Here is a 12,001-nt window from a genome sequence, read left to right as displayed (position 1 = left end):
ACAGAGATTTTCTTTTTTCTTTTTTCTTTTTTGCAATACGTTTTGGCTCATTGTTGTTTATTATAATACAGCTGAGCTGAAACCGTGTAATGCTTCTTAACCTGTTGGATTAATTTGTCTGCGGCTCTTTTGTCTCTCAACATCTGATATCTGCAGCATCTTGGGCAACTCCTTTGTTCTGTTTCAAATCAGTCTGGAGATTATGTGTATTTGATAGTGGTTCGGTTCTGGCACGGTCGATATGAAGCTGCAGGTTGCCCCAGCATTCACTGCTAGACATGTACACCCCAGACAGGTCACTAATGCATTTCAGGGCTCACACATATTGACAGACTATACGTTTCACAGCAATTGAAAGTTTAGATTTAGCATAATCTGTTTCTAACTTCAGTTTCCGTTTGCAACACATGAAGTTTAAAAAGTGTGTTTATGTTTGTCATTGATTTCTTTCTTCTTTTCTTGTCTTGCAGACGACATGAAATGTTGATTTGGTGAAAATGAACAAGCCCAAAATGGCCACAGAGAAAGGGTGAGTTGCTTTGTTATTTTAGAGCAAACAGATGCAATTTCATTATGCTTTCACAAACACACATACAGGCTGTGATACCTGCATGTGTTTCTGTGTGAACCCTGCTATGTCACAACCATCTGTTTACACTCTCTGCTTTCCGGTATACCCTCCTTAATATGGTTCTGCCCCTTAACTGTTTTACCTTTGTATCTGTGTTTTCCCTGTCTTTCATTGTCTTTTCACACTGTGTGTGTGTTTAAGAGAGACAGAAGCCTTGCTGGAACTAGTCATACATATTTGTTATTATTGAAAACAACCGATATGTATAGTTAATGTCGAAACTGCATGGAAAAAGCTGTTCATCTGTGTTTCTTATGTAATGTGTGTATTTAGCCTGTACTTGTCCTTCAATATGTTTTCCGTTCTCTATTCTTGCATCAGTCCTTTCATCATTCTTTCCATTTTCCCAGTTTTTTCTTCTTCTGTTTGTAGCAGTCTCTCTCTCTCTCTCTCTCTCTCTCTCTCTCTCTCTCTCTCTCTCTCTTTCTCTCATTCCCTCTGTCTCTGTCTTTATATGGACATATGAGAAACTCAGTTGCACTGGGTACAATCACAGAGTTTTGATTCTCTCTCCCATGTTTGCTGTTGCTGTACCAACAACTGACCTATAACCTCGTGTTTCCATTTGAGCGCCACTGGGCTAAGATCATAGGCGGAGGTTGGGTCAGTACTCCAGAAATAGTGAAGCAGGAGGAGACCTCTCCAACAGTCAGCTTTATTAAAATATATTGAGGAGAGTTCTGTGAGTCAGACTCAATCTATGTTTAAACATGGGTTGCCTCAGTTTTTAGCTCTGCATTACAGAACTGTCTATTTTTGTCGATTATTACTCTTAGACATACAGTATTTGACCCACTGAATGAATTCATGATAGAATTTGCATATTGGGGTTGTTTTATGTTTGTTAAACAATGTCACCCAATGCTCGTTGCTTTCACACCCTTTAGTGAAAAAACTGGTCTTTCCTTCTGTGTTAATTCTAGATAGAGAGGGAAATCATGTCAAATTCCTATGCCTCAGAACTAGTGACGACCAGTGCCAGAAACATTATGTTTTCATGTTGTCTGTCTGAACATATTTTCCGTTCTCATGGACAAGATGCCTCAGTAGTGCCTCGAGGGAATTTCTTTAAATTTGGCATTAATGTTCACTTGGACTCAAGCATGAACTGATTAGACTCTGGTGGGCAAAAGTCAAAGTTCAAGGACATGGCATCTCAAATTGGGACATATCAGGAATGTCCAGAGGGATGAAGGATGAAGAGATAAGAATTTAGTGGTGAAAGGTCAATGTCATTGTGACCTCACAACATCTCGTTTTCAGCCATAACTCACCATAATTCACCTATACGATGATGACGCGACTAGACTAAAAACTAGAACATTTTCTCCCAGTCAATCATTCAAGTAACTCGTCTGACCTGCTCAGGGTGACGGTTCACCAACTTGGAAGAGACCTGCTTCACCACTGGTGGATGTCTGGCTTCACTCAACTGATCTGATCGTGTCATCCGATAACGAGTGTTGTTTGAGTTCTCAAGGTGGCAATTATTCTCAAGGTGGCAGTGATTGACAGGTGATGTCATGCCAGGTCGGGCCAAACCATCCCGGTATGGGGGAGACTCTGCTTTTTTCTTTAGGATAATGAAATTGAGTAGCCTAATTTAAGATTCAGTCTATGAACTAACAGTCTATCAGTCTATGAAATATTTATGTAATAATTACTTTAATTATTATTATTTTTTAATCTCACGTACCACCTGGATAGCCCTCACGTACCCCCAGGGGTAAAAACCCCCATATTTTAGACAAAGTCAAGGCTCATTAAGCATCTTTTTGACATTAAAGTGTAAACAATAACTATTCATAACTATTACAAAAATTTTGTTTAATAAACAGTTACATTTTGCTATGAGGCATTTTGATGCCACTGGTCAGGACAGATTGGGTCTGTCAGATAAACGCTATGATTGATCCCAAAACACCTGTCATAGCAACACGTCAGTGGCGACCATTAAAAAAAAAAAAAAAAAGTTGCCATGGTGCATCCCCGATTGATTGATTTTTAGCAGCTACTGAGCGAAATACCAGCTTTGTGGAGCCTCCCATAACTCTGACTTTGGTCGTAGTCTCACGAAAAAAAAAGCTTTTAACCGTCACTGTGTCTGTGTGAGCGCCAGGAGGGCTGTTTTACACACACACAGAGACAAGGCAGGTCGCGCTGGAAAGCTAATAAATGCTAAAAGCTAATCGCAGAATTTACACACCTCCTCCCTCCCCTCACCCCCCCAAAAAACCGGCTGTATCAGCCTGTATGGCTAGAGAGAGTTGTGAGGAGTTGTGGGCACACACAAAGACAGACAGACAGACAGACAAGACTCCAGGTCGCGCTGGAAAGCTAATAAAGGCTAAAAAAAGATCGCGGATTTTTCTGCAATGCAGTGGCCTCACCCCCCCCCCCCCCCCCCCCCCCCCCCCACACACACACACCACACACAGAAGCAGACGTGTATCGGCTGGAGATTCTTGAACAGGGTTTTGGAACAGTTTACATACAGACAAAATATATGTCGCGCTAACCTAATGAAGCTCTAAAAGCTTTTCGCCTCTTTCCTCAACTCGGGTTGACATGGCTCTGGTTGTGAGGACTAAGGAGTTGGAGGATGCGACCGTTAGCAGACGGTTTTGTTCGCCGCCAATCCCTGTGGCACGTAATTTATGAAGTGATGTAGGATTTATTGCGTGATAAATCCCAGAGATAACTCCGCCCAATTCAAACCTACTGTACAAAACCTTAAAAGACAAATATTTTCAATTTGGATGGAAACTTTTTTCTAATTATTTTTACATGTTTAATAATATGTACATAAGACCCTAAAATACATGGTTAGGAGGCTTTGGTGGATTTGGGTTTCCAGAGGCTTTAATCTCACGTACCACCTGGATAGCCCTCACGTACCCCCAGGGGTACACGTACCCCCATTTTAGACACAAGGCTGCACACGTAGTCTTTTTGTTTAACTTTACAGTGTTACAATATAACTTTACATGGCATTTTCAATAAAAAACTTTACATTTTTGCTACATTTTTAGGTTTCTGTAAATCTGTCCAAAACACCTGTCTGTCAACCTGCCCTCAGAGGTTGCCATGGTGATTTTTCCCGCTTGGTTTTTACTGAGCGAAATACAGTTGAAATGTGCCTCCCAAACTCTGACTGTTATCACGTAAAGTTACCTGTGTGTGTTTGTCTGGTGGTGTTTTACAGAGACTTCATATAAATGTATGGGAGAATGGGGTCAGAAATATCAGTGAAATAGTAAACTGCAGAGATGTTGGAGGAGTGAGTCCCTAATTCATGAAATGGTTTCAGCCTGTGGCTCTGGCCTGAAGCTCAGAGGTTGCCACAGTAACTTGAAGTGTTACCATGACAAAAGAAAGACTCCAGGCAGAGGCAGGTAAAAAAAAAAAAAAGAGGGTATTTTTCTGCCAATGCAGTGGCCTCACACGTTGACTTATTGTGACAAAACAGTAGCTCCTATCAGACCAAGAAGCAGACCGTGAGTGGCGAAAGACCTTCTTGAACATGTTTTTGCAGTTTATAGAAAAATATTGTGGTAACCTTCACAAGCTTCTGCTTTTCCCGTCTTTTCTCATCCGCTCCAAATTTTGTATTGGAGTTAGCTGCTTCATAACTAAGGAGGTCAGTGCCTCGAAGCAGATCCCTGTGGCACTAATTATGAAGTGATGTTATTTTGTATCCAACTGGTCAAAGGTGAAATTCACTGTAACATCAAAATATCTCTAGCCATATTTCACGCCAACTGGTTAGTGGGATACAATCAGTGTCCAGTCTCTGAGTATACAATATCCAGAGGATTTGTACTTTAAGTATTAGATTTCTTTGGTACTTATTACTCTTACTTGAATACATTTCCAAGACAAATATTTTTACTTTTACTCAAGTTAATTTCTAGGAAGGCTGAAAAGTACTCGTTACTTTCAGGTCTGCTCTTTTTTTTTCTAAAATACTATTGGACACAAGCTGTGTTTGTCAAAGTGCACAGTGCACGCTCTCCACTGGGATCTACGTAAAAGTGGAAATATGTCATCCCTCCCCATAAGGATACCCCCAAAGCAGCCACTCTCTCGACTGTGTTTGTCAACTCAAAACTATACCACGAGTTAAATTAAGGTAAAAATGTCTGTATGCTTGTGTTTTTAGTGTTCCCAGTAACTCCAGGGTCCTGATGCTCCTGGGCCAACTCGAGAGGATGAATGGAGAGGCCATGGTGAAGGATGTGGACACAGCACGACAGGTCACTGCAAAGATACTTCATCTCATACAGACGCAGGGTGAGAGAAAATACACACACTCACACACGTAATGCAACGTTTCAGGTTCTCAGGTCGAGTTGTTTAATTTGTTTAAAAATGGGAGTCCTCTGCACTTGCAGCGTAAATAAAGCTGTGATGGGGCATTAGTAGTTAAAGTGCGGATGGATGGATACAGTGTCTCTGGATGTGGTCTCTCTGTTTACGTTTTGAAAGGAGAGCAGGGAAGAAGATCTCACAGTGGAAGAGTGAGGCATTTGTGTTTCCCTGTCATGTAAACAGGCTGAAACATGAGTGTGCCTCTTCCACACTGAGCAGGGATGAATGGAAATCTCTGATGAAGCATCCTTGCTCTAGTGCTTCTAATAATTAGAGGAGTTAGCGTGTGGCAAACCGACAAAAAACGTGAACAGTTTTGTTAAATCGTTTGATGTTTTACATTCTAAATTTAATACTGTATGTTGCACATTGAACAAAACTGACAGACCAATTGATAACTTGCTGGTTTCAATTAATCAAGATCCTATCTGTGGTTTTTCATCTCTGAATGCTAACCCACAAATCATTTTCTCTTTTAGTTCTTTTCCCTGGAGCTAGTAGTTTTCAGTCAGTGGCATTTTCAGTGTGGATCTTTTGACCGAAGAAAACTTGTAATGACTCTAGTCATGCCTCGGTGGAATCTGTGTGAATATGCAGCGTGTGAAGAATTCTGCTGAATCATTACATAGTATTTTGAGCCCGCAGGCGTATTTTGAACATGCTTTGAACTTCCTTCCACTCAATTTTTTTCAATTTGTTTCTCCTCTTACCACATTTGTTGCGTGCTTCTTCTTTAAAGTCACTTGTAGTTAATCCATCATGACTTATGGGCGCAGTGGAAAGGCTTCTGTCTGTGACCATGTCAGTCATGATATATCAGCTGTTCCCCTCTAATCTACTACTTGGCGGTGTGTCACACCCTGCCTGCCCCTAGCCTCAACTTAAAATGTGTCTGAGTGAGACGCTGGTTGGGGGGGAAGTGGGGGAGTTTGTGGCCCTGTCTGTTGTAACTATACACCCCACAGGACTTTGCTGTACTCTTGTCTCAAGTTCAGTTATTGGAGCTTAGTAGAAGTCGAGGAATACCATGAGAAAGAACAAGGATGATGGTAGGAATGGAAAGTCAGGACTTGTAAGTGAAGTAACCTGAAAGTCAATACAAAAATACAAAAAATAAAATTAATTTACATGACCAGAGGGATTTTAGTTCAGTTCAGTGATTCAGTTTTGGAGGCAGCACTTCTCTTTTTTTCTCTCTCATTTGCTGTCAGAAATCCAGCGTCTGTTGTCGTTTGAGAGTTTTGGCAGCTCTCCCTTCCACCCAGTGCTGAGTCTGGGAGAGGAGGGGGTAAGAGAAAGAGGAGAGGACGCGTGAGGAGTATCTTATGCAGTTGGCAGTTCTCTATAGGAGCAGTCGGTGGTTTAGTTTTCTTGTAGCGTACGGGGGAGGGGGGTTCACATTTTCCTCTCACAGTCAGAGAGTAGTAAGATCCATCAGTTCAACAGGTTATAGCTATTGTTAGAGGGATAGAGAAATATGAGTAAAGTTTTAAAGGGGATTTATCTATTGGCTGTTATACAAGATCAAACTCTTGAGTGTTAGATTCACCGAAGACATGGACTGAACTTGAAGAAATCCAAATGAGGTGGACCAGGAAATTTGGACAATAGAACTTTTTTTTTACCCAAAGCTTTGATGAAGTTTGGTGGAACTTGTCTTCAAATGGAGTACCGATACAGCAGGACGTACCGTGAGCCTGTGGTCTCTCCAGACTCACCAGGTATGGTCTAAATCATGACAATAAACTAGAACAATATCAGGCATTTAATTTGGCAGTTGGCAGTTCAAGGAACTTTTGTGTTACAAATATTTTAAAGGTTTTCCTTGGTTGGGTCAGCCGAGGACGGAAAGAGAGAATTGAGCAACCATGCAACCTCAGGAGTTCATAAGCAGTGCTAACCCAGCAGTCAATCTCAGCTGATTAATAACTGGAATCAATAAAAGAAATATAAGCTATATATATATTTATATCATTTAATATAAATATATAATATTAAAGGGCAACAGGTTTACAGCTCCTTGCGCAGGTCACAGTTAGCTCTGCTTTATGTTGGACATATATCTTTCTCTTGACATAATTTAAAATTGTATTTATTATTAATATTTTTTTCTTCAGTGATCGTCTATATATAATAACCCATCACGCTTTTGTTTTTGAAGATTGGTGTTGAAATGCCATTTTGTTTTGAAGAGCTTTAAAAAGTCTGGCATGACAGAAATGTTTTAAGAGGTCACTGCTCTGCAAGGTCCTGAAGTGTGTGCTTGTGTGCTCAGATACAGTATGCACATTGTTGTGCAAGTGTGGAAAATGAGTTTGTGGAAAAAAATGTGTGTGCACACACATAGCAGTTGTGTTAACTTTCACATGCATTTTAGTAACGGGATCATGAATCACAAAAGCTGCACGCTTGACACTTTCCATCTCCCCCGCTGTTAAGATGCCTTCCTAAACTGGGACGGTGTTCAGTGCCAAACACGGACCACTTGTCACTAAGTCATCACCAAGTGATAAAATAATTCAGTTGTGGTACCAGTGATATAAACTGATCACATATCTGACATAATCTGCTGTCATATAAAAAATCTGACAACATTATTAATATCATTGTCTTGTAGTATTTCATATATTTATTTATTTTTTCAAAATGTCACATTTATCTATGATCCTCCACAATCTTCTACGATCTTTTCTCTCCTAATATAATTTCTCTCCTCCTACTCACGTGTTTGTGATCGGAAGGTTTGCATTTGTCTCAGGACAGGACAGAACAGGACCGCTCACTGCGGCCTTTTCAAAGAGGTCAGGAATTTGTCAGCTCCTAAATTACAGGGCAAACATAAGAGGTTGAGAGGTGAAGAAAGGAGGAAGAAAATAGAGGCCGAGTAACAGTTGTAAGAGGACCTCTTGACTTATTTCACGTATTGTGCAGTAAACCGCATGTGTGCAGAAGCTAATATGTGACACAATCCAACAGTGTGCTTCACAGATATAGTATCTGTTTATTGTGAAATACAGCAGAATATTTGTTTGTTAATACTTGTCTTTCATGGCCCACCTGTGAAAAAGCCCCTCAGCCGTGTTGCACATATACAGCACTGTTTATCGTCCCATTTTGGATCATTTTACTTTGTTTGTGTTACAGAGAAGAGCGGAAAAGAGGTGATGTCCAAAGGCTCCAGTGGCATGGAGGTCATCCTGGCTTCACTGGAGGTCAGCTCGCCCATCAACACAACCTGATAAAGCTACAAAAGTATCTTTAACCATGGCATGGGATTTTTAGGATTTTGCTTGTGCCCTTCAAAAAATGTAATAAAAAATATTTGATGTTTTTCCAGTAGCAACTGCAAAATATTAAACCATCAGTACTTGAAAAGGTGTATACTCACCTATCCCCCCCTTAATGCTGTCTCATTAATCATACAGACATCCGTGTTTTGAGCTTTGCCCAAACATTAGCCTCACACATTGCTTTATAAAATAGTATCTCTTTCCTCTACCAAGGTAGTGAGGTTTATTTGGGTGTATCTGTTTCTTCTGATCTTAGTCCATCATTAATCCAGTGGAGGCTGTCAGTCCCTTGACAAAACAGCCTCAGGAAACCCGGTGTCACATTGATCAGTGTGTTTGATTTGGGATTAGGCTGTTCACCTCGGATCAATGACATTAAGTAGAGTTTTATATTTCTCTCTGGAGGCAAAAAAGAAGTCATCGTGCACAACTCTATAATTTAGTAAACTGAACACACCGTTTTAACAAATTAGCTGTTTGTGACTTTGACAGAACACCCGCGATGTCCAGACCACCCTGAACATCCTGTACATTCTCAGTGAGCTGCTGACTGCGGGTAAGTATTGATGAGCCTCATTTGTAGAGTCATTAACATTGTCCCTCTCTCTCACACACAAATGGTCACTTCATCATTCATGGTTGTGACAGTTGGTAAACATTTTCTGATAAATTGTCCAGTGGTGGTAAATTGTAGAGAATGAGCTCTTTCTTAGGCTGAATGTCTCTAATTCCTTCTTTAGTTTTTTATCACATTTAAAGTTTGTTTTATTGGTTGTTTTTTTTCTTAGGCAGAGGTCGCAGGGTGGGAGTGTTTGTATCCAAAGGAGGAACTGGGATATTATTCCAGATTTTGATCACTGCCAGTAAAGAGCTGCCTCCCAGTGAGGAACTCATGCTGCAGCTTCACTCACTGTTGGCCAAGGTTGGCCCAAAAGGTATGTGTAATGTGCAGCTTAACACAAACACAGTACACTAGTATACACAATGGTGTATCAACTTGTGGTCCTAGATATTTAATGGCTTGTGTTTCTGTTCTCGTAGTTTGTGTGTCCAAAAGTCATATCAGTTGCTCTGTGCTGTTAGAGATGTAGTTTCTTTGTAATCAAATAAAACATCAATTTTTCATCAAAATGTACGTCGAGTGTTGCGTTCTAACAAACATATTGATTTAAGGTAAAAAACTAAAGGATGGAGAATTGGGGACAAAAACATGGTTATGTTGTGCGCACTGACTTTGCAGTCTCTGTGTTCAGACAGGAAGTTTGGCGTGAAGGCACGTTTGAGCGGAGCTCTGAACGTCACAGTCAACTTAATGAAACAGAACCTACAGAATACCAAGCTGCTTCTGCCCTGCCTGCAGGTTCTCAGGGTTTACTCTACCAACTGTGAGTAACTTTAAACTTCAAAACACGTTTCTCAAAATATTACCTCTTTAAGAATACAAGCAGATTACTACCAAGAAGTCTCTAATGAAATGCCTGTCAATATACTGGCACTGTCCGATACTGCTCTCGTCTAATATCCCACCATTCATGTGTTTGTTTATGTACAGCGGTGAATGCTATTTCTTTGGGCAAGAATGGAGTGGTGGAGCTCATGTTCAAGATTACTGCACCATACAGCAAGAAGAACACCAGCCTGCTCAAGTGAGTGTCTGTCTCTGCTTCTGCCTGCATCAGTGTGGCATCCACAGGCGACATGTCCCTGATCTCTTCCTGATGTAGTCCCCAATGTTTGTTTGATAGACCATGTAACCCATTTGCCTTGTTTCTAAATCAACAGGGTAGCTCTGGATGCACTGGGAGCACTGCTCAAATCCAGTGAGTAATTTTCTAGCACTGACTTTTGACTTATCGGTGGTATAGTGTAGTGATCTCTAATTTGTGTTTGTGTCCATGCAGCTTCTGTCTGCCTTCTCACACGTCTTTCATCATGAACCATTTGTTTGTCACCACTGCTGTAAACCTACAACCTTCCCTCTCATGTTTCTGCTTTCCTTTTCACTCCACAACATCCCACAGTTGTAAGGTGCTATTCATTTTGTGCTTTGTCCTCTTCTTCCAATCCCTTGTACAGAAACTAATGCCCGTCGTGCAGTGGATGGCAAACACGTGCCTGTCTTGCTTGCTCTGTACCTGGACTGGCATCGCAATGACACACGGCATCGCCACATGCTGATTCGCAAAGGGTTACTGGTCTGCCTCAGGAACATCACCAACATCAAGCTTGGCAGGAAGGCATTCATAGAGGCTGATGGCATGAGGATCCTCTACAACACATCCACTGTGAGTGAGAGTATGGCATGCAAATGGAAAGCAATTAAAGCATGCAAACATCATAAGTACTGCACATACACGCTGACTCTCGACTTCTGTGTGGTTTTCGTTTCTAGGAGTGTCTCCCGGTACGGACTCTGGATCCTCTCGTCAACACTTCAAGTCTCATCATGAGGAAGTGTTTTCCTAAGAACCGTCTGCCTCTGCCCACCATCAAATCAGCCTTCCACTACCAGCTGCCACACATACCTGCTGCAGGACCTGTGGCACAGCTGTACAGCCAGCCTCCTGGGGGTGAGAACGGATACACACACACACACACACACACACACACACACACACACACACACACACACACACACACACACACACACACACACACTTCATTAGAGTGTGTCCTAGCTTATTGCAGTGTATGCACATAGCTACCATTGGCAACAGACAGACACCACACTTGTTAATCGCAGTCATCGTTCGTAGATTAAACTCTCATACCACAAGACACACACGCACAAATAATGCTTATATCCATGGACCGACTAAATGGATAATGACAACATTCATGACACTGCTGCACACAATGTGCCTTACAGGAAGAACAAGTCATCAGCTCAGCAACAAGCCCTTAAAGAAGGGTAAGACGTACGTAAGACATGACTCCATCCTCCGATTACATAGACCTGGCACGTCCAAACTATTCCACAAAGGGGCCATGTGGCTGCAGGTTTTCTTTCCAACCAAGCAGCAGCAGCAGCACCACACCAGACTTGACTCTTTGAATCAGCTGATCTCAGTCTTTAGACAGTCAGTTGGTCAAACTCTGTGCTTTTGATTGGTTTGAACAAAAACCTGCAGCCACATGGCCCCTTTGTGGAATAGTTTGGGTATGCCTGACATAGACTCACTCACTACTGCTTTCTCATTCACCTCACGTCATATTCTAACTTCACTAAACTAACACATGATATGTGTTAGTAATAAAGATTTAAAACAGATGCTTAGAGCTTACTGCATAGCGCTTGCTTACTCACTGGTAGATGTCATCTACTTGCACTGTACTCGACTAATTTGCTTCCGACGAAATATCTGAGCCTCTGTCCTCTCCCTTAATCCGTCTACAATTTAAAAAATGTCTTATCGAAAATGTTTTTTGTTTTTTTTTACCTCACATATAGTTAGTTTGTTTTCTTCCTTTCTGTTTAAGAAGTGCAAAATCAAACAGAAGCTCTATAAAATCGACACCATAGTTTTAAGGCTCTAATTGGAAACACAGTGATGATGTCAGCCGTAGCATGAAGTCATGCTGACTCATGTATACCCCAACAAATGTCTCAGTGTTGTCAGTAACTCAACCATGGAGAACAGTGTAAAACTGTAAGCTACTGGTATTGCGCTGACTTGTCAGTGAGACCACCAGCTGAATGTACTGGAAG

General features: G+C 41.3%; 1 protein-coding gene across 8 annotated transcripts in view; it reads left to right on the top strand.

Annotated features, from left to right (window-relative positions):
* agtpbp1 (ATP/GTP binding carboxypeptidase 1) overlaps window positions 1-12,001 on the top strand; it is a 28,321-nt gene that overhangs the window by 1,189 nt on the left and 15,131 nt on the right. For 2 of the 8 annotated variants that reach the window (XM_085786592.1, XM_085786593.1), the window contains exons 2-12: window positions 471-529; window positions 4,794-4,924; window positions 8,147-8,214; window positions 8,785-8,848; window positions 9,081-9,227; window positions 9,546-9,677; window positions 9,845-9,938; window positions 10,075-10,112; window positions 10,369-10,577; window positions 10,685-10,862; window positions 11,162-11,203. In XM_085786592.1, coding sequence (XP_085642718.1) covers window positions 498-529; window positions 4,794-4,924; window positions 8,147-8,214; window positions 8,785-8,848; window positions 9,081-9,227; window positions 9,546-9,677; window positions 9,845-9,938; window positions 10,075-10,112; window positions 10,369-10,577; window positions 10,685-10,862; window positions 11,162-11,203 — 1,135 coding nt within the window. In that variant the 5' untranslated portion in view covers window positions 471-497. Of the gene's footprint in view, window positions 1-470; window positions 530-4,793; window positions 4,925-6,271; window positions 6,724-8,146; window positions 8,215-8,784; window positions 8,849-9,080; window positions 9,228-9,545; window positions 9,678-9,844; window positions 9,939-10,074; window positions 10,113-10,368; window positions 10,578-10,684; window positions 10,863-11,161; window positions 11,204-12,001 lie in introns of those variants that run through there. The other 6 variants (XM_085786594.1, XM_085786595.1, XM_085786597.1 and 3 more) reach the window with 5 other exon arrangements.

This window comes from Trachurus japonicus, chromosome 9 (assembly GCF_045865225.1).
Source record: "Trachurus japonicus isolate A0001 chromosome 9, Traja_1.0".
Taxonomy (NCBI): Eukaryota; Metazoa; Chordata; class Actinopteri; order Carangiformes; family Carangidae; genus Trachurus; species Trachurus japonicus.
The sequence above is the reverse complement of the archived record's forward strand: the minus strand, read 5'-3'. Positions and strand labels throughout refer to the sequence as shown.